This window comes from Ooceraea biroi, chromosome 8 (genome assembly GCF_003672135.1).
Source record: "Ooceraea biroi isolate clonal line C1 chromosome 8, Obir_v5.4, whole genome shotgun sequence".
Lineage (NCBI taxonomy): Eukaryota > Metazoa > Arthropoda > Insecta > Hymenoptera > Formicidae > Ooceraea > Ooceraea biroi.
The window spans coordinates 7,189,076-7,212,314 of record NC_039513.1 but is presented as its reverse complement, the minus strand read 5'-3'; the positions used below and the strand labels follow the sequence as shown (position 1 = coordinate 7,212,314).

The following is a 23,239-nucleotide window of genomic DNA, read 5'->3' as shown; positions in this document are numbered from 1 at the left end:
ACGTAGACGAACCCTGCTGAACGATGGTCGTCTTATTCGCGAATTATAGATGATACGAGGCGAAGCAGGGATGACAGAAAAATTCGTGACTGCTCGACAGGCTTAATCTAGTCCAAGTTCTATCTCTATGCGATTAATCGTCCGTCTTTCTTTTCTGTCTGTGTGTTGTGTGTGCCTGTGTGTAATGTATGTATATATAACATTTCTGCACGATATAACGCCACTTATAGTTGTCCATACTGCAGTACTATGTAGTATATTGATCTCATAGAAATTTGTCGAGTATTTATGGAACATTGTCGCTATTTGATATGCATTGAAGAGAGTTAGTCCTCAAAAATGTTGCCACCATTTGTTGTCACCAACTGCACTATAGATTTTTAGTTTCATATTTTGAACCCCGTGAAAGGTAGGTCGCGCGATGAATTCGTTGACGAATTCGAATTCGTTGATGTGTGTGGTATAGCGACGCTCTCATTGAAACCCGAGTTTATCATTCATAGTCATACTCGTTTTGCTAGAGAGAACTCTGTTATATGAAACGTCTATCTCGATACGCGAGAGAATTCAATCAATGCGGAATATGTCGTTTGTCATTTACAGAGCAAGTTGGTTCTAATGATTCCTCGTTTATAGATTCTGTGACGCGAATTTCTGTATTGTATCCTAGACATTAATATGAATGCTTCTGTTAGTGAAATTAGGCCATATTTTAAAATTCCCTATGTGGACTATTTTGCAAATGCAAAGAATTTATAGTTATAGTTTGCTCGTTCGATGCTTATCTTCAGATTAGAACTGGTTACAATTACTTTTCACATTATCATAGAGGGGCATAAGCCTTGATATTATCACAAGGATTTGAACAGGAAGTCTATTGTATTGATTAATCGTTTGCAATCATTATAACTTAAATTATAGTTTATTTCGGAAGAACATTGTCATGAAGGAAGCTGTCCTTGTGGTGGTCCTCGTCAAGATGTTAACCACGTAGTTTTTTATTGTTTATTATACAGAGTTAAGACTCAGCCTTTAATTGCTTATTTGAAAGCTAAGTTTCCTTTTTTTCTTATGATTAAAGATCCTTCTAAATTATGATCAAAGAGCCTTCTAAATTATGTCGTCTTTTCGTGGAATTTTTTAAATTCATTGATTTGAAATAAGAGTCAAAGCGTTTAATAGACTACATCTAGTTCTTTTTATGAGACAAATATCCCTGTCGTTAGCCAATTCGAACCCGTTTGGGAATTGGGAGCCATTATTATAAGACGAAGAAGAAGAAGAAGATACATGAATCCATCGATACATGGTGTTCTTTATTGAGAGAATGCAATTGTTAATTCGTCATTGTGAATTCGTCTCATAGATTCAGCTGCTATAAATTGTTATAATTTTGCAGTAACGTTGACCAAATTATCACGCTATAACATTAACGGATTATAATGTCGTACTACATTATATGTAAAATATGTAAAAAGATATATAAAAAATATATAAAAAGGTTTATTCTGATAAAGCTAAATTTTAAAACTTACGGGACTTTTCCGTCCCTTACTTCTACGGGAGTCGCGCAAGAAAGACTTATCGATGCATGCCACTCGCCGTTAATAAGAACACGCATTACTTGCTCTCATTAGAGCCTGTTAAGAGGTCGGGTCGGCGGCACGTTGTAATATACGGCTTCACGCGTAGTCTTCACGATGAGATCATCACATGCGAAGGCTCCATCTCTTTCGATACCTGCAGCTTACTGATCCTCATGCCAGGCAATATGATGGACCGTTGGGCGTTACATCAGCTACGAGTCATGATGTCAGAAAAACACGGCGATCGATAACATTGAAAATCATCCGCTTCCCTTGGCGAACGGCCAGCGTTCGCTGCCTATAAATTCAGGGCTGTCGTCCTGTTTTCTGACGTTCATTCCCTGCCTTCCTCTCCTTCGCGTTACTTTCCCTCGTAGCATCGCATTCAATTTCAGCTGTTTGATAGTCTTGTCTCATCTTTGCTGTTACAGCTCGGGACGATTTGCAATTGTGATCCAGGAAGCAACGGCACATCACAGCAGCATCATGGCGTTCGCCGGGCTCAAGAAGCAGATCAACAAGGCGAATCAAGTGAGTATCTTGCTTTTCTATAATTAGAGGATTCTTACCTCTGCACATAATTAATTTCTGCATATAATTATCGAATAAGTTGCGAATTACAAAAAGTCGGAAACTTTGAAGAATAGGCAAAGTGCATCACGTTTTTAATATGTAAATATTTCTTCGAATATTAAATAATAATAAATCGGTACTCAATTAGGAGATGGGGGGGGGGAATTATTTCACGAAAAATTAGTTGACGGATCACAAATCATTTCCTTTCTCAAAGAGTTTATCGATTTCTTTTTCAAAAGTGTACTCGTGGCATTCGCAGTTAAAGTTTAAATTTTTCTACGTGAGACTTTAATTGCTCTGACTAATTGAATCACACGATGTCTTATGTGTCCGAGTTAATGTTATTGATCTAGCGCTTGCGATTGCCGAAGGAAGGCATCGAGCTAGCAATTTAGTACGTACGATTCACTGATGCGCCGAAGCATCGTTGAAAGTTTAATCGTACGCCATTAATGACAGCGCTCGTATATCAAGCCATATTACGTCAATTACTGGCAATGTATTGCTACTTTAGGGCGATTTTAACAGCGGCATTACAAACTTTCGGCCGCCAACGCGATCTCTCTTTGCGAAATACACGGAAAAGTCTTAATACGATTACGCGTATCGAGAAATTCATGATGTTCTTGGCGCTCGTGTACCTAGTTAGATTCTTGTGGGCACTAGAACATTTTCATGCAGTAGTTAATGCAATCAGCGAAACAAGCGAGCAAGCTCGATAGGTTTGAAAACGCGATACGCGGGTGAATTATTACTTATCATAATGATATATACATACATTTTCACATATATTATATATGTATGTATATAATATTATATTATATTATTATGTATATAATATTATATCCAATATTATACACACGTAATATGCGTGAAAATTATAAGCGTAACTATTTTAGATAAAACAAAGATCGATGTAAAATATAATTTATACAAGAGATTTTAAGATTAAAACTAGCCTTTGCTTTGTAAATAGCAAATCAAGATTTGCTATAATTTCTCATAATTCTATACACTGAGAAAAATTGTTTGATTGTACCAACAAGACACATATGATAGAATGCATTTTGATTAAACCAAGCAGAATTTTTAATTATCACGATAGGATTGTATATTTTATAATTAGAACGTTTGATAGACTGTACTATAATCTAGTAATTCCTGAAGGAATTCTAATTCGTCCGTTTTCCAACAGACAAACTGGTTAAACCTACCAGATTTTATTTTAGTGTATAATTATGTAACATGCCTATGATATGATCTTTGTTTCTCTATTTTTAATTTCTCAAATATTGATATTTGCCTTGAGATTCTATGCGATATAATGAAAACGATTTATGTGCGTCACGTGTATACTTGTGTTCTAAATACCGTGGAAAACTCGATTGTGTGAAATTTCTAACATTGAAGATAAGGAGATTGCGTTTCGCGTTAAACGAGACGCACCAGACGCGCGCTTACGGGTCGTGCGAAGTTCTGCATAAACGGCACTTCTTGCTGAGCACATTGTGGACGCGTAATGAAAATTGCTGCAATTCCCATGTGCGACTGCCGGGGCACGCAAAGCACTATTTACATTAGCGTATGCGCATTAGTCCCGCGAGATAAAATGCCGATGGAAATTATTAATATTACAGTAGTATCTATAGTATTATATCTGATGATCACTTATACACAATACACATCGCGCGTTATATTGCGTTTTTGATAAGATAATATACGGAGTACACATTATCCACTATGTTACACATAGTGTAACTTTGTTGATATTTTACGATTTAATCCTAGCTTCCCACACAGGGTGCCTGAAAATAAAGTAAAATAAAGTAATTTACGAGTTTTGAATGTAACTTTTTTTTCAGTTTAATTTAATTTTCATTTTAATTTATTTAATATAATCTTTTTTCATTTAAAAATTTTTCAAGCAAATATTTTACAAACTACTTTCTTTTTCAAATTTTCCTATGCATAGGCATATTCCTTGATGTGTGGCGTATCGATGAAAAAAAAGCGACTTAAAAGCAATTTATTTTTTCTTATATTTTTAACTAAATATTCGACGTGGGGTAGTCTGTACCCCAATGTGGAAAGCCTGTGAAAAAGGAAAGTGTGGGAAGCTAGGGTTAAGAAGACGCAGTTCACGATTTCTGAAATGTTGCTTAAAATGAAGCTGACGAAAAGCTTTAAGAGTTTTAATACTCTGAGCATGAACCCTGCCGGTTGAGGATCGCGTTGGTGGATTGTTATCTTGGGATTAATTAGCAGGGGTTTTGCAGCGACCTGTAAATGCCAAATGCAGACCTACGTGGGCAAGTTCGGTCGAGCGAAAAGTAAGTGCGCGCGTGTGTGTGTGTGTGTGAAACATTGCGTTATTGAATTATCACGGTGTCGTGATTCATCAAAGCCCGCTCGGTATTTTCTGTATGATGCTGATGCTGCGTGCACCTTCGCATACCGGACGATAGTTTGATGGTAGTGCACACGTAAATAACGCGTAGGCGGAGTTTCATATTGCGCCGCAGTGAAAATTGCGTGTCTACCCTGTCGTGTGTGAGTGCGGAAAACCCAGAAATCGAACACGCACACACCTACACACGCGCTTCACTTTCTGCGCCCTAATTGCATTTGCCACGATGCATACATGTATATATATAGACGTATGGTTGGTGTGGTGAGTGCGGAGTTCTAAGTGCATCGCCGCCGTTGTGATGTCGCGTGTTATACCACCACTAGATCGAAGCTCGCAATATTGCGGATGTCCTGTTTGTTATCGATGGTGAGGACGACGGCGAGCGGATATTTTTACGACGCGACGCTTGCCCGATGATCGTGAAGTCATTGATGATCGAGTTGGGGATTGATCAAGCATGTGGGGCTACGAAAATACGTGTCCGCTGTTCTGCTAAAATGTGATTCGATATGATATACGTATGAAACAAGTGTTGCATATACTATTTTGAAATTACGTTGAGAAAGAGGAAACAAGAAAGAGAGAGAGAAGGAGAAAGAGAGTAAATGAAACACCCTCTACATTTTTATGAATTAAATATTGCAATTTTTTTCTTCCCTTTCTTTCATTTGCGTAATTCTAATTGATATTTAACATCACGTTTTAACAGATCGCTAATAGCATTTATAAGCAAATATTACAATTTCCTTTTATCTCTCTTGAAAAGTCAGGTCCTTTGACTTTTGCTTTTTTCTACATTTTTATAAATTAAATATTGCAATTTTTTTTCTCCCCTTTCTTTCGTTTGCGTAATTCTAATTGATGTTTAACGGATTGCATTTTAACAGATCGCTAATAGCATTTATGAGCAAATATTGCAATTTCCGTTTGTCTCTCTTGAAAGGTCGGATCTTTTGACTTTTGCTTTTTATATCGAGTATTGAGGATCCGCACATTGCGAATGTGTAATTTCAATCTCTTGAGTCGATATCGCGCGGGCGGACACGCCTGCGAAATTCGACGCCGATTAGGTGGCTATTGCAACAGTCGTCGGTGGCTGTTTTGATTCAAGCGCGGCGGCGGTCTCATTGGAACATGAACTGTGCTCGTTCGTGGAACAAGTAATCTGTATTTAGACCAACATCCCTATTCGATCTGTAACGGTTACGCGCGAGTACCTTGCTTTAAGAGCGCTTTAAAGCCGAAGGAGTAACGCGAGTCCGCGCCGAATGTGTGTCACGAGTTTTACAATAAACGCCGTGTGTTTTACTCACGGCGTTAAAATTTCAGGCTTATTCAAGTTGATTGGATTGCGAGCGACTCGGCACGTTGCAAGAATTATGAATCGGTTCTAAATACAGCTGTGCCTCGAGCACCAATCTTGCCGACCGGCCGCGATGTTTTCCAATAATATAATATTTTTGCGTAACTCACGCTAATAGTGAAAGCCATCGCGAAAGTGACTCTGAATCATACATGACCACTTCTGATAAAAAACGGATACTCCTTGAAACTTGGCACTTATTGCCAGGGGGGGAGGGGGCGTTTTATCGTGTATTTATTATTTGCGCTACTTTACAATATTAATCTAATTGTAAGCTGTTGTAACTTTCATTTTAATAGAAAAAGAATTTAATTAAACTTGAAAGCAATATCTCGTCCTGGATATGAAAGAGTAAACCATTTTTATCAAACCAGTTTTGTCAGTTTATTTGCGATATTTATAGGATTATATTAAATTAAAAAAAGCGTTTTCCTTTTCTTGAATATTTAAGTATTTTCGCTCACCTTACATCTTAGCGATTCTTAATTGTTGTGGTACTTGCGTTGCGTGACGAATCACTCTTTTCACAAAAGGAAATATTGCGCATATATTTCAGCGCGATATTTTATATGCGCGATCTAAATCGCTGGAAGCGGGACGCATTTCAACGTAAAGCGCGCGGCATTGTGAGCAATTCGACGCGAGTCAAATTTACTTCAGAATGACGTTTACTACAGGGGTGATGGTTATGTACGTCCCTGCGAGCACCCCTCGGAAATGGGTCGTCGTTAAAATATGGGTCAGGGTCTCTGTCTCCTGCGAGCAATCCCGCTCGCAAAGCTCACCGGTGCGATTAACCGTGCGATACGTACCTTCACGTTCTCTACTCTCTTTCTTCCTTCCTGTGCACGCGATATCTGTGAATGCATGGAGAAAATAAATCGTGCGGCATTATATTGCGGATTATGCTCTCCCATATTCGAGAAAGCCGAGTTTGTTTAAATGGAACGCTGCGCCGCGGATTAATCGGACATTCTTTCGATTATTGGGAATTCCGGCTATTTTCCCTCCCCCTCTTTTTCTCTCTTGAACTAAATACTCCAATTTGTGCGAACAAGATTGAATTACCTGCACAAAATGTATTTACAGGAATTTTGAAAGAGCTTACGTCTGCTAGTACCTGTGATAATTAGTATTAACTTTGGTTTGTTCAACTTTTTCTTATTGCTTGTGCTGCTGGACAAATCTGAAGACAGAGAAAGAAATTAAGATCTCGGAAATTGCAAACTCGACATTAATGTTGATGCTGTCAATTCTGTTTAATAATGCAATCCACTTTAGATTTTGCGTTGCTCGATTGAACTGTCTCACCTTTACAAAATGGTCCTTTTTAAATTTTATATATATATATATATATATATAATTTATCATATATTTAAAATAAAAAGTAAGATCGACTAAGATTATCAAAATTTAAAGTAGTGTCGGACCCAAGACTTAAACTTTATTTAACAGAAATTGTATCGTCGCGAGTTGTTTCGTGCCAAGCGATTTGACCGAATTTTGCGGACCTTGGCAGGATTCATGTCCTTTTTTCACGCTGGCGGAGTTTCAATGGCAGGCGATATTTTGCTCACTGAGATAGATCGACGAGCTGCGGATATTATTGATCCGAGAAAGAGCCATCCTTCCCTTGCCGGTGATATTTTCTCTGCCCTTAACTTCTCTCTCACGCACACAGACATTCCACCAGCCTTCCACAATGCTTCTTTTAATCTTTTCTCAAATCCCTGATTTCACTCTGGGAAGTATCCCGACGGTCCCAAGAAAACTCATACCGTGTCTCAAGATGATATCGATTTATGAGCAATTAATTGACCTCGTCCAATCAAGGTGGTCCATAAAAAAGTTAAAGGCATTACGGGCCTTCTCAGCGCTTTATGGTCTTCAGGAAGTGATTTTCGAGAATGATCCCATACGTGAACGATAACGATCGCATAAACATGAAATGCTTGCCTTAAAGTTTAAAGTGTAAATTTCTACACCAAAAGTCAATGTATTTTACAGATTTATCTTTTTATTGTATAATGTTTGCTTTCATCAATTTCGGGAGAATCCTTCTACTCTACTGAAACTCGATTCCCATACTTGTAACTGGAGCAACTCACATGTCAGATGATACGCGGCTACTTAAACTTATTACTTTTCATGGTCACTTCAGCTATATAACGAAATATTTTGTACGATAAATACTTCGTAAGATAAATGATAAAGTATTAGTTTTTGCAATCCGTTTCAGTTAGGTTTCAAGAAGATAAGAACACAATTTTCGATACAATCTAATGAATGTTGACAAGTTTAATCAAGAGTTTGGGCGAATAGAAATTAGTCTTGTTTGTAATCTCGTCAAATCGGATTAAGAACTTCAAAATGTTGTGTTCATTTAGATCTCATGCTAAAGATAAATTTCTTTTACAGTATATGACGGAGAAAATGGGCGGAGCAGAGGGAACGAAGCTCGATGTCGACTTCGTGGATATGGAGAGGGTGAGTGGTGTATTTTCGTGCGCTCCGAAGTAGAGAGAGGAGCGTCTTCCACAATTTTCGCATGGTTCTTTTGTGAGGACGTCAAGAAAGAGATGGCTTGTATGTTCCATATCGGTAGCATTATTACTGAATTTCAAAGATTCAGCTTCTTTCAGCCTTCTGCTATGGGTTTTATCAATCATTTACCATCTTTCAAAGTTCTTTGTACCTTTGCATAAATAAACTATGAGAGCAGAAGTTGCAAGATTGAGAATGTTATAAAACGAAGCTCCGCAGAAACTTTTTACGGTCAACTTCCTCTTAGTGCTTTGTTTTATTCTCATTCCGATATAGATGACCCGATAAAGTTTGTCGAGGAAATAAAACGCTTCTTTAAAATTATTTTCAATTTTAATTTGACTGTTTTAACTCTCAAGTTTTGTGAGAAGCGTTTCTTGATGTTCAAAACGAATCGACTTACCTGAAAACGTCACATGCAGAAAACAGATGTCACTTATGAGCTCGTGGAGGAGCTACAGATGAAGACGAAGGAGTTTCTTCAGCCGAATCCAACTGCAAGAGCGAAAATGGCTGCGGTCAAGGGTATCAGCAAGCTCAGCGGTCAGGCAAAGGCCTCAACTTATCCTCAACCGGAAGGTGTACTCGGCGATTGCATGCTCACTTACGGCAAAAAAATGGGCGAGGACAGCGTTTTCGGTATATGCAATTTACAATTGTTTAATTTAGAGTAAGCTTTCTTATGATGCTGGAAAGAAATTTGAGCGCTTTGCGAAATATTCTTCAAGATATAAGCCACCCTCTAGATCAATATTTCTCCCTTAGATATCGATTATTAATATTAATTTTATTTTTACGAAAACTAACATGATTATTCCAAGTTTTGTTTCAAACGATACAATTTCTTAGCAGAAATTAAGAATTGATTAATAATTACAGATGAGCAAATGAATTACATTTAGGAGAATATTAACATTTGGTTAACCCTAGCTTCCCACACTTTCAATTTTCACGGGTTTTTCACACTGGGGTACAGGCTACCCCACGTCGAACATTTAGTTAAAAATTTAAGAAAAAATCAATTGATTTTAAGTCACTTTTTTCCATCGATACATCAAGGAATGTGCCTATGCAGAGGGAAATTTAAAAAAGAAAATAGTTTGTAAAATATTCGCTTGTGAAAAAAGGTCACATTCAATAATCGTGAATTACTTTATTTTACTTGGGGTCTCAGGCATCTCTCTGTGGGAAGCTATGATTAAACATGAATGCAATCTTACGGTTAAGAGAGCAGGACGTTTTGAAGATCGTCAGGACCAGCAAGACAAATTGTTCGAACATCCTTTTACTGTTTATCTCCTTTTTTATTAATCCTTACAGCCCAGGCTCTCATTGAAATGGGTGACGCTATGAAGCAAATGGCGGACGTGAAGTATTCACTGGACGATAACATCAAGCAAAACTTCCTCGAGCCGCTGCATCATCTGCAGACCAAGGATCTCAAAGAAGTAATGGTACGGTTATTAGAAAAGTCGCGTGTCTTGCACGATTAGACTCGGTTGTTCGCCGAGGCAGTCATGTTGCTTCCTCTTTTTTTCACGTAGAATCGTGCGTGCGTTCGATCTCGTCCGTTTTGTTGTTTCAGCACCACCGGAAGAAACTGCAAGGCCGCCGGCTGGACTTTGATTGCAAGCGGAGACGTCAAGCGAAAGGTACGTCAAAGTTCCCTGCATGCACTCGCTTCTCGTCCTCTCGCGTTCGCGTTCTTATTGATTTATTCAGGCGAGCCGACGTCGGAGCAGACGCACGTGTCCTTGCACGAACACGTCGTCGCCCGCGACGCTCGCAATTGGAAGAGTTGAAATAAAAACTGCTTACTGGGCCGGAATGACCGGGAAAGTTATGGCGAAACCATAACGTCGATAATAACGTTAGAAGATTGCGCCTCTCTAAACGGAGGAAAGCCAGGATTACCCGATCGTCATTCCTGAAACAACGGTATCATAAAACGGAGCGGGGAGAATGACATGACGATATAGCACCAATGGGAAAAGGTCACAACTGCAAAATTGTCATTTTCGCAGAGAAAAAGCGTCGTGAACAAAGTGAAGAATACTGTGCGCATATACATTGAAGGGAAGCCATAATTGCAAAATTATCATTGACGAGACGGAAGCACGATAAAGTGCTGCGAATGATACGATATCCATCTCAAGGAAACGATTATGTACCTGGAAAAATTCGCGTATTTTACTTAAAAATGCTACATCTTTTTATTATTATTAATGTAATTCTTTCCTTTAGAGAAATGTGTTATCGACATTTATATAAAAATAAGATATAAATGTTTGCATTTGTTTGCATGAATTTTATTGCAGTCTCTTTATATTTTCTATCATGACGCAATTTTAATTACATTTTTCTTAATCTTGTTAATTTCAGCACTACTTAACAGTATGCTAATAATACAACATATAACATATAAGACGTCTCTGACGATTTTATCGATCTTGCACTTTTTGACCTTTACACATGGTTTCTATTTCGACTCTTCGCTCACGTTTTTCTACCGGTGGATTTCTAGGCTCACCGGTGGATTTTAAGCTTTTCATGAGACAGCTTCTCTCTTTCAATCGTCAGCATGCATGTACGAGAAAATAGAATCATATATATGATCTAGGGAATATTCTCTAGATGATTCTCTCTCTCTTACAATGCCCCATTATCGCGATGAAGTCGTTGCATGGGTAGATGCAAGTGATGCAATTCTTGTTTTTGCGATGGAAAGGAGATCTTTTACTCGCATGCTGCGCTGCCACGAGCACGATCAATTAGATTAACAAATCAGCGCGCTGGAGATTTATTATAAAAATTGAACGAACGGAATATATATATATAATGACACACATATATTTATCCTTGATATTTAACACAGTATTTTATAAATTAAATCTAAATATCTATTGAATAATATAATATAAATTAAATCTATTAAAATTATTAAAAAATTTCAGAATTATTTTGAATTTCTGTTTCATCTCTAATGATAGAAATTTGATCTGATAATTAGCACATTTAATTAATTAAATTAGATGTTTTGCCATTATAATTCTTCTATATTATTCTTACGTATGATTGAATATTTACCTTTTAATTATATGATCAACGTTTAACTTCTCTGTGTTTTGTTCAATGTTCGCTTAATTATTAGCGACTGGGAGAAGATCTATTAGTCCGCATGTTGGAAGTCCAATACGGTCGCCATATATTGGTATGGTGAATTTTGTTACGCGTTGAAGAGCTTGCTGCTGATGTATCTTTAGGAAATTATTGTCCGTTAATGTGCTTTCCAATAACAGAATTTAGAAAATGTTTAAAAAGTATCTAAACTTGAAAATATATTTTTAATGACTATCTATTATAAATGCTTAGATGATTAAGACACTTTTTAGATTTTTAGTTCTTTATGCAAATATTAGTTTTAAGAATTTTGCTATAATTTTGCAATGACACTTGAATGCGCTTTTTCAGAAATATTGCGCTTGTATGCTTGTATTATTAATTATGTTTTTCTTCTCCTTTTGCGCTGTACTGTAAGATGTTAGATTTAGGAAACGAAGCAACCCAGTAGTGCATTTTTAATGTCGGCGGGGCAACCGTTTGCGAACAGGTTCTCACGTTTCAGACGACGAGATTCGTCAGGCGGAGGAGAAGTTCGAGGAGAGTCTTCACCTGGCACAGATGGGCATGTTCAATCTATTGGAGAACGATGTAAGTCGTCGTCGTCGTCGTCATCGTTCCTAATTCCGAAATCCATGCGTAATGCGTGCAAATCGAAATTCTTACATCCTTTGCAGATCGAACAAGTGGCACAATTGGCAACCTTCAGCGAAGCTCTTCTCGAATATCATCAACAGTGCACCGAGATCCTTAGGGGGCTAACGGAAACACTTCTGGAGAAGTACGTGATTAAAAATTACAAGAAAAATAACAACACATATCAAATGTGTAACATAAAGTATCTTTTGCTTTTATTTTATTTCTCTAAAACAAAATTGTTACTAATGTATTCGTTTTATCAGTACACATATATACAGCTCCGCGTAAACGAATAAATGAAACTCTTCGAATAAATAGAACGAATAAATTCATTTTTATATGAAAGGGGCTTACAATTAACTAGATATTTTTCCTTACGTTTATATATCCATTTATATAGTGATTCATCTCTCGAATAATGTTTGATTAAATATTATTTTTTATACAGGAAAGAGGAAGCGGCGAATCGACCGAAAATGGAATTTGTACCGAAAACGTTGGCGGATCTGCACGTGGACAGTGGATTGTCAGACCACATGAACGGTGGGAACTTCTCCCTTCACGGTAAAACACATTTCACAAATACTCCACACAACGGCGCGATAACACTCGGATGGTCTGGCTGTCTAACTGTTTCCCGTTTTTTCTCTCTTCTCTATCTCTTTCTCTATTCTCTAACGCAGGCGTTTACGTGTCCTTACGTGCTACCATACTAACCAATATATTACATTCTTCTGTCTCTTACATCCCGTATGAAGTGCTCTTGGCGAAACCCTTGTGTTTCGTTCTCTCGCACGTACGCAATTTTTTGCATCCGTCAAAACTAATCAGAGCCTAATTTTACCTTCCCTAAAGTATCTACGTATCTGTGATGTAAATAAAATTCTTACTTTCCTGGTTTGACTCTTTTAAATGAATCCTAATGCCAAAAAATTGACAGTCTACGATAGTGTACTCACATTTGCTGTACATTTGCTAAGCTAAACGCAGAATGCTGTTTGACGTTACTCCATTAAAAAAATTCATTAACAGTCGCATGCATCATGTAACAAAGTTGCATACAAGTGCCAATTTATTCGAAAAATGAAGCATCGACGTTTGATTTAGCCAATTCGAGGACCCTGCAAACTCGCAACCGAAGATTAATAAAGTAATCGTGCTGTCAATTATGTTAACGTATCGAATATTAATCCTTGAAATTAATCCTTGAAAGATCGATCGCCGTGATTTCGCGTGTGATACACATACGCGGCACACGTACATACATGCTGACACATACACACCTAAAACATCACGTTGTCACATTGTCACACATTCCACTTTTCCTCCAATTGTGCTGTGTCTGTATAAAGTGGCGTACCTGAATGTCTGTCCTTCTGACACAATGTAGGGTCAAGTCGAGCCGGCTCTCCGATTCACGGGGACGGGAAGCGCTCGCAGCTCGAGCTATTTCCGGCCGGAAACCCGCCACAATCTGCCAATGGTAAACTTTGCATGGGGGTTTCCTTCCCTTTCTCTCTGTTGACGAACAAACCGAGGGACGTTCCTATTCCGAATGTGTCGCTTAAAGGCAGCTGCACCAACCGCCGCGCTTTTAAGGGCGGTTAACGTAATTGATACCCAAAGTTTCTCTTTCTTCTTTCAATCAGCTTAGTGAGAATGAATGATCCTCCAGCGGAATTAATTGTGACCAAGGCGGTTGATGCGACCGATCCTGTGTATCTCTTTCGTTTCTCTTTTTGTGGAATTATTCACCGCTTCCGTGTGTAACGATTCGGATGACTAATCACCATGCATGTTTGTTACATAGTGTCTTGCCGTTCCCTGTGTTGCGGAAGAACATTATGTTACACAGTTTTTAAGTAATCTATAGTAATAATCTGCAGTAAGAAGGGTAGTGGATTTTCTAATCACGCAAAAAAGAAAACGTGCGTTCTAAAATACTTTTAAAAACTATTTTTTGCTAATGAGAGATATTCTGTACAGGCAGGAAAGCTATCTTTTTCTTGTTGCAACATCTTAGCAAGTGAAATAGTTGAGGCTTTATTAATAATTAAATATTGATTTAATCGAGGAATTTACTTTTACCGAGCAACATTATTTTACTTTTGCATTTAGAGAAGATCAACACCATACCGCTTCATTCGACACTATATTTCCGCGAGATAGTTCACAATCTGCCAAAGGCATTGAGAGGCAGATTGATAAATGTGTGTAGTCTGAATATAGTACGCGGCACGCATTTATGAGACGTTTTTATCGGAGATTAGCATGCTAATTAGCCTGGTAGTTTAGCACACTTGTACCAATTATTTCCAGCTTCACCCTTACCTTCACCGAGTAAATCGCCTGCGAGGACGCCGATGACACAGAGAACGCCGTGCTGCACAGCCCTTTATGACTTTGAGCCCGAAAATCCCGGCGAACTTGGATTCAAGGTAAGTACGCAACATTATTACAATATCAATGTTTAAGAAATGTTTCTAGAAAATACCCCAAAAATGTTATATTCTTTAGATAGCTGTAAAAAATACGCTATAATATATTTTTCGTACGATCTTTTATTAAAAATTGATTTTAAATGCGATTTTACACTTACAAAACAAATCTTGTTGATTTCGGAGCAAGTGTAGAACATAAATTAATTTAATCGGAGCTTCCAATTATTATTTAAATCTGCTTTTTGTTTTTCTTTAGTCATCATGTGATTATTTTCTCAAGATTTTTGTGCTATTTAAGGACGGTGATTAATGATGCTCGGTGTATTTTCTTCCGCAGGAGAATGACACGATCACCTTGACCCAAAAGATCGATGAGAATTGGTTCGAGGGCAGTTTGGACGGCCGCACCGGTTACTTCCCCGTGACTTACGTGCAGGTCGTAGTGCCATTACCCTAAGAAGACGCCGCGCATCTCGAAGCCAAAGACCCTGCATATTCGTTCACTAGCGTCTATTATTACTACTACTACTACTACTACTACTACAGGATTATTCTGCTCTCCAGCTAGCCTAAAATCTAGATGACCCCTCTCGACGAACTATCTACCTATCTATCGTCACTTACGTTGCGGTCTCAAGCTTGTGTCCAGGACGCGTTCCAGAGTTTCTCTATTCCCCTTTCACCCGCCCTACACAGAGCTCCCTCTCCCTTAAATCCGAGAATAGTCTCTATTACGCATGTTAATGTACATATATAATGTTATAGTGTATTTTATTCGACATAAGGACTTTCGCGCACGCAGACACACACACGATGATATACACGTATATACATACAATTATCCAAGAAATATGTGCAGATACATATAGAAATGTTATACATGTATACGGACACGTGATACATCACAGTTACACACACACACACACACACTTACTTAATACAAGCACACAGACACATCAAAGTACCTACGATAGCAGTTCACTGTCAAGGGCGGCTCTCTCCTCTCATCTTCTGTTTTTTAAGTTATCTTCCGTCTCATCGAGATGCTTTCGAAATATTTTCACCATAGTTTGAGTGCACAAAAGAAGGAAGAACAGAAATCGAGCATAACGCAATACGATTATGGCGGAGCGCGAATTTTTCGATCTTTCCCTTTGGGATTTAATCCTTCCTCTCCCCCCCCCCCCCCGAGTTTCTAAGTTTCGCCCCCGAAAGCATCGTACATCGTCCCGACAGCGGGCTGAAACTCGGCGTTCGTTCCCATTGCGCGCTGTGGCCCATTTCGAACGGGGTGAGATTGCTCCGGCAGATAAATTCTTTTTTGCTAGGGTAGAATGAAAATTGTAAGCTTAGCTAACGTAAATTCTGATTAAATCCTTCTCTACCCTTGTTTGTACGATAGGCAGTATTGAAGCGAGACAGCGAATTGTTGGACGGAGAATTAGAAATCACCCCGTAGCAAAGCTAGACTCTAAATCGTCTTCAATTTAAGGAAGACATTATTAAACATAAAATTTAAAGGGTGAGATTTTAAACTTTCTGTGAAACGTTTGCATTTATAATTATTACGTTCTACAATCTTTACATGATCGAACGATTGATATAGTCTTTACATGATCAAACGATTGATGACATTGGAGCAATCTTACACGATTCTAATTACTTGCTCTCTTAGTGGAAAAGGATTCCTGGCCATGTACGTTTCTTCATGGTCCTACTTATCGTACAGTCGAGCGCATGACTCCCCGCGAGAGTCTGATCATCTAATCGCGGCATTGTATTTTGTGTTGGTCCGCGCGGCGCAAAAATTTCTTTGTTATTGTGTAGTGTCCTTCAATAATAATAATAATGTTATAGCGATTCATTCCAATTTTGTCACAACCGATTTTGACCGTATTTTCGATCGTTTGTTTCTTGTTCCCCCTTTTACGTCTTCGCTTGTTTCTTCTGTTTAGTTTGCTAAACGACACTAGCTAGAGTTTACTTTAAGGATTTACTTTAAGCAAACTCGAAATGGCGGCGAATCTCTTCCACGAAGTCATTATCAATTTACCTGTGATTGTCGTAAATAATTCCTGATATTTGATTGTTTTTGGGCAATACAATCTCGATCTCTATTTGTGATTGGAAAATTTTCGGATCAGTGCTGATAATGATAAAGTGAAGCTGGAGGAAAATTTATTTATTGAAAATGTTTATAAATTACTATGATGCTCGAAATATTTAGCTTTATGGAAAGCATCAAGATCGTTTTGAAATAATGCAAAATTATTTCATGAAGCAAGTAATGTAATTTTTAATTATTTATAATTTTTTAATTATTTATAATTTCCTTTTCTGTATATTTATCATTTTTCTTCGTGTACGTACTCGTAATTCGTGTCGATATATGTATCGTTTTTTATTGAATTTTTAGCGTATCCGAAACTTTTCCAACACTCTTTATGATACGTATTATGTAATTCACATTGTTAAGTTAAAGTTTTTGCTATTGCAATCTTTTTAGAGGAATTATTAAGTGTCAACATAGCATACGAATTTTAAATATTATTTCCATTTTTCATATAAAATTTTCACTTGATAGATAATCGTTAAGTCCGCGATAATTATTAATTAGGTTTAGTCTTAATTTTAGTTATTATCAGCCCTCCCGGCATATGTAGTGCAACTAAGAGTAAAACGAGAATCAGGAACAACAAACTTCCTATTTAACCCAGTATATATATATATATATATATACACACATATATCAGAGCATTTATACAGTCTAAGTACAGTCTACGTGCATGCCAGACAATTTTACTTTTCGCAGCATTCTACAGTCAATTTCTCTTGCCCTCTGTCCTCTGACTTTGTATGAGAGTTCAACCGCCAGAACAATGAAAGTAATTAAGGAACTTGGTTATTCGTTGCCACGTGGATTTTAGGTAAATCTTCGAACGATATATCTGCTAAGCATAATATATAATGACACTAGAATATATATATCACGTACATATATCGTCAATAGAGGCGATGGCGAATACGACGGCGTTATCTTTTTATTATCATAGCTTGTGTATTATTGTCATTGTTATCATTATGATCTCTCTCACTCTTTTTCTCTCTTTCTCTCTCTCTCACTCTCTCTCTCTCCCTTTCTCGTCATTTTCTGGCGAACTATTTTCGATCAATTTAATTTGTACAATATTGAAACGAAATTACATCAAGGATTCCATGGTGACTCTGCACATCCTCCGAATTGAATGTAAGTCACTAATAAGATAAGATAAATAACGTAGAAGAGATAGAGTAATCTGATTTCTGTAAATTCCAGCTTCTACGAGTATCCAGATAATTTTGCGGAATTACTTTTAGAGCGATTAGAGTATAGAGATCCTCCAGGTAGCGATTGTAGAGTCGAAACGATTTTTAAACGAGTCGTAGAATTTTCGTACGTAGTATACTGCGATAAGGGCAATAAAGGGCGACTTAAAGTATCTATAATATCTCTTAGTTGCATTCTTTTGAGCTTATTATAAAATAAAGCGCACATTAAAGATAGTGAAATGACGTACAGTAGTGTGCTAGAGATGCACTCAAGTCGGAGGACGTCCGCAGCGCATCACGCCGTAATGAAGGGCGCACGAATTCGTTTGCAATTAATCGTTTACGATCGATCGCTCTACCAACATGATATACCACCGATGTTATCACTTGCTGCTATCTCACCAGTTAAGTCGCCAGTTAAGTCTTTACTTGAGAGAGAGATGATGAGTAAAATAATGGAGGAACAAGCCGTGAAACGTGAAAAAAACCCACACGAGTTTCACTTATACTAGTAAATCGCTATGAGATAAAACGAAACTTCTTTCAGAATTCGAAGTGTTATCGATGTTGTGCAATATTAAGAGTTTAACATCACGGTGTTTAGCCGATGGGGGCCATCGCTGGACCAGTGTTTCTCAAAGCATTATAACGAGAGATGAATGGGACCGGAGGGGACAAAGTGAAGCGAAAGTAAAGCGACTATTTCGAACTGGTGTAATAATTACTTGTGCTAATTAACGCGCGAGGTATAATGCGGCAAAGATTTTTGCGTGTGCGTCGTCAACTGTATCGAAGTCTCGCTTACTTTCGCTGCAATGACTTAATTAAACGGGCACGAATCTTGACAATGATGATTCTTATTCTCGGTAGCATCCACGCGTGATATACATACTTTGATATAAACAAATCATTTTGTCCCTTAATTTAATTTTTTTATTAATTAATTTATTAATTTAATTTTTTAATAGTTTTGACAGATTCTGTGTTAACAGAATTTGATTTAATTTAACATTTAAGAGAACAGGTACTCGATATAAAAAATTAAAGATTGCAAAAACGATTTTTTTAGCATAAGCAACCGAGAATTGGAAGTAACTTTGACCTCTCGCAGCTCGATTGTGATGTGGGATCATTTTGACTGTATAGTGGATGACCGGCGAAATTTTGTCAATTAGAACGATAGCAATAAAACGCTAATTATCCCGCGTCGAGAGCAGAGGCGGATGGATGGATGCTTTAAGGTTCGAAAATAATGATTTCTAGGTTTCTTAGTAAATGAGCTTTGTTATCGAGGAAATATTAAAATACGAATCCAATTTTCAAGACGTCTCAAAACTATTGCTATAAAAAAATGATCGGAAAGGAATTTAAATTTTATTACTAATTAAGTAATGTTTTTATTCTTTTACCTGACTTAATTACAGTTGAATTTTTAAATAACATTTTGCTTAAATAAATCTGTTATACAAATGTGTTAAAAAAGAACGGCAGCGTACCGTTGTCTCTGGGACATCTTGTATGGCTTTGGAAACTCAACAAATACCGTGGAATAAAATTATTTCAGAGAGTTGATAGGCTGGAAGCCTCAAATTCAAGTACCCTTAATGTCTATACGAATCCGCCTCTGATCTTTGAGTGTTCTCGTCGATCGGCAAAGGAAGAAAATAAATTTGAGAAACACTGCGCTGGGAGGAATGAAAGAAGAGATATATTATATATACGCTACTACTACCTGTGCGGGAAGAGATCTATATTGCCGTGTGATATGTTAATTTATACATCGCATCGGTCCGCATTTTTACGTTCAATTGTTCGCGGATCGGTTCGCGCGATCTGGCACGACGGAGGAAAAGAAACGAAACGGGAAACGGAACGAGATTGGTGCGATCGCGAGAGAGAATGAATGTAACGATAAATACTGAAATCGGTATCTTATTCTATAAATGTTGGCTATTGTTAAATGTTGAAATATTGTTCAGCGGAGAGTTCGCGTGTCTTCGTCTGAGAGATTAATCTCCGTCTCAACGTTCTTAAATCCTTTTCGGCATTTTTGTCAAAATGATTTAAAGTTTGATTATTTAAACAGCATTTATAACATTGCGCGAAGAATTAGAAACCAACTGTGTATTTATCCCTGAAATGATCAGTGATGTTTTACTCAGTTTAGCTTCATTCAATACGTCATGTGATTTGTTACATTTTATTTGTCATCGAAACGTGTTATATACAATATTTGGAAAATGTACATATAGAACGGACAATTTTTAATATCGAAGCACCAACGAGTGCCTCTCAGGCGAGCGTGACGAGTTCTCCGCGCTCTAATTGTAATCTAACTATTTGGGGATCGAGCTGACGCGTCGAATCTATCGATCCCCGCAAAAAGAAATCACTGAGCATCCTTGGTCTCGGAAGAAGAAGCTGTTGGTGTTTTCTCCTTCCTTTCCTTCCCTTTTTAAGCTCTCCTTCTGTCCAGTATGCTTCAGTATCCTCCTCTGCATACTCTTCTCCACAATCACGAACATTTCCACTTCTGTGTGCATGTGCGTGAGAGGCGCAATGAATTTCGTGTTCTATGCGAAGTGTGCCCACTTATATTTTGTAAGCGCCAGAAAATCCGGGATTCGCAGCAGATGCACGAAATGCATCGCGCGCATGTTAAAAGAAAAATTGATCACGATGTTCTCTCTAAGATCTTGTATCTCCCTGTGCGTTCTTGCTACCCTGATTCCGTTCTGACCCCCCGTTTTGCGATGAGCGCGACCAATGGATGCAACGCAGTGATACTTTCAAGACAATACATTACAATTAATTACACTTATATTGGTAATGAATTAATCTACTACGATTATATTAAACTCGATTAAAAAGAAAAAAATATACGATATATATATTATATATATATCCGATTTCGGTCAATGCTAAATGATTATTATAATACTAATTGAGAAATAAAGTGTGCTCTATGTCACAACGTGGATTTTCTTCTGCATATCTCAAGCATATCTTGGTCTAATTTATTTGCACAATATATCTGTGTCTACCTTTATAAAAGTTTAAATGTTATACAATTGCATTAATTACATTACTTTTTTACTTCTTAGTTCTTTCGTTTTTTAATATACCAAGTCTTTATTATCTAGGATTTAATTTATAGATTTTAGTTTTAAAATCTTAAATGTTATACAATCAAATTGCATTAATTCTATTATTTTTTGACTTCTTAGTTCTTTCGTTTTAATATACCAAGTATTTATTATCTAGGATTTAATTTACATATAGTTGTTAGATATTCTTAATTTAAACTGACAATATTTTATTACTCTGAACTATATCTTTTAATTAATAATTTTGACATTATACATAGTTAATCTTATAGTACGAGTATATCATAACATATCTTCTTTCTTTCTTTCTTTTCTTCTTCACATTTTAACATATATCGGCCATTACACAATAATGTAATCGGCAGGGAGCAAAGAAATAAAGCAGGAAAAACTAGAATAAGAGCGAAAAAGATTGTGTGGCCGACGGGGCGCGTAACGCCTCAGATCATTTGCAGAGTTAACCAACCCTGTGACATGATTTACCGGGAGGGGGGTACGTACAGGGGGTACGGGCGCACCGCATCCATAATGCATGTGTGTCTTCCCTTCTGTGGACATAATTGTATGCGATATTACCCGGGGGAGCGCGACTCGCTTCTCGGCGGCCACGGTAACAAGGCATACCATCATCATTCCAGAGATAGAACCGACCCTCTCGTAAAAAGCCACCCCTTCGACCACGTGGTACCAGACGGGCACCGCAAGAGCGAGCCCGGTTCGCGTTTAGCCTCCCCTTCTCACCATCGGTGGTGGTCGTTCGCCGGCAAACGCGCGAAATATCGCCTTTTGATGCCCAATTACAGAGGCGCTACTTCTTTATACGTTCCTTCTTCACAGCGGAGCCGTCGCCAGCCACGACGGTTACCGTAGAAAACTTAAATCGACATCCCTCGGGAGTCCGGTGCGATTTTATCCCGGAAGGATGTGACCTGAAGATGGCGACGAGAAAGAATGGTCATGTTAAAAAGAATAAATTTCACTCGATTTTCAGAAAGATTTCGAATATCTTGAAACAAAATACTTAAAACAGTAACTTTGCACAATAAAATGCAACTATTATATTAAGATTGATATAAACAAAATAAATAAATAACGTTATTTTACATATTCGTTTTCAAAGACAGCCGAGATACTTAACGCTTGAGTTTTGGGGATATTTATTAAATTATTAAATTATTCATTAGGGATACTTATTAAATTTCACATATGGAAATGCTGACATTGGGGTAAGATCTTTGAATTAGTTCTGATACGGCTAATAAATTGTAGATGCACTATGCGTTAAATTGCGGAATTACATACAATTGCAAGATTTTTTTCGTATTAGAGGAAGATGAAGTTTCACCTCCAATTTAGTTTTTCTATTTACGGAAAAGTCTGTCAGGACTAGTTGTTTTTCTTCAAAGCTAGCGAGGGTGGTATCAAGCATAATTTTTAGCCAAGCGAAACGAGAACAGGTCAAATTACTTTCCGCGAGCACACAATGCGAGCAGGAATACAACCGTTTTCTTGAAATAGATGGATGGGGCGCTGTTTTTATTAACGTACGAGAGAGGGGACATGTAAGCGGCTTACGTTCTGCAATTAAAATTTCTTTAAATACCCGTCGCTTCAACGTCTCCATTGTGGACGACTGAAGCGCGTATTTAAATCGCGGCTCGTTATATGCAAACTTTTTTACGCGAGGCAGAAGCGCACTTAAGTACCGCAGAATGAATCAACTCGCGATGTTATCGATCATTCTCTTTTCTTGGATACTAATTTATGTTCCTTTCTGAAAAACCTTCCTACTTTAAATTTCTGCCAAGATATTACTGAATAGATAAAAAATGAAAAACATTAAATTATGTAATATAGAGATGTTAGGCACAGAATTATGTTTATAGTACATACATTTTACTGAATTTATTATGCTACATTTTATTTCTTATTTATAATAGTAGATTGTTTTAGAAAAATTCAGAAAAATTATATATTAAAAAATATAGAAATTTTTTCATTTTTTTCACGCGTGTTATTCAAAGACTTTTTATTTTATGTTTTTCTTTTATGTTTATGTTTATTGTTATAAAAATGTTATATATTTTTTAGAACTTTGTTAGAATACTCGTATATTGTGCTACGTATTTTATTTCAGTTTCTGA

General features: G+C 37.4%; 1 protein-coding gene across 8 annotated transcripts in view; it reads left to right on the top strand.

Moving 5' to 3' along the window:
- The window catches only part of LOC105287843 (endophilin-A), a 29,060-nt gene extending 8,099 nt beyond the window's left edge, over positions 1-20,961 (top strand). For 2 of the 8 annotated variants that reach the window (XM_011353656.3, XM_011353654.3), the window contains exons 2-12: positions 2,018-2,117; positions 8,354-8,422; positions 8,902-9,118; positions 9,800-9,933; positions 10,065-10,131; positions 12,090-12,190; positions 12,277-12,380; positions 12,687-12,802; positions 13,629-13,721; positions 14,558-14,676; positions 15,017-20,961. In XM_011353656.3, the coding sequence (XP_011351958.1) occupies positions 2,073-2,117; positions 8,354-8,422; positions 8,902-9,118; positions 9,800-9,933; positions 10,065-10,131; positions 12,090-12,190; positions 12,277-12,380; positions 12,687-12,802; positions 13,629-13,721; positions 14,558-14,676; positions 15,017-15,136 (1,185 nt within the window). In that variant the 5' untranslated portion in view covers positions 2,018-2,072 and the 3' untranslated portion in view covers positions 15,137-20,961. The remainder of the gene's footprint in view (positions 1-2,017; positions 2,118-8,353; positions 8,423-8,901; positions 9,119-9,799; positions 9,934-10,064; positions 10,132-12,089; positions 12,191-12,276; positions 12,381-12,686; positions 12,803-13,628; positions 13,722-14,557; positions 14,677-15,016) is intronic. The other 6 variants (XM_011353657.3, XM_011353658.3, XM_011353655.3 and 3 more) reach the window with 6 other exon arrangements.
- The last annotated feature ends 2,278 nt before the right edge of the window (positions 20,962-23,239 follow it).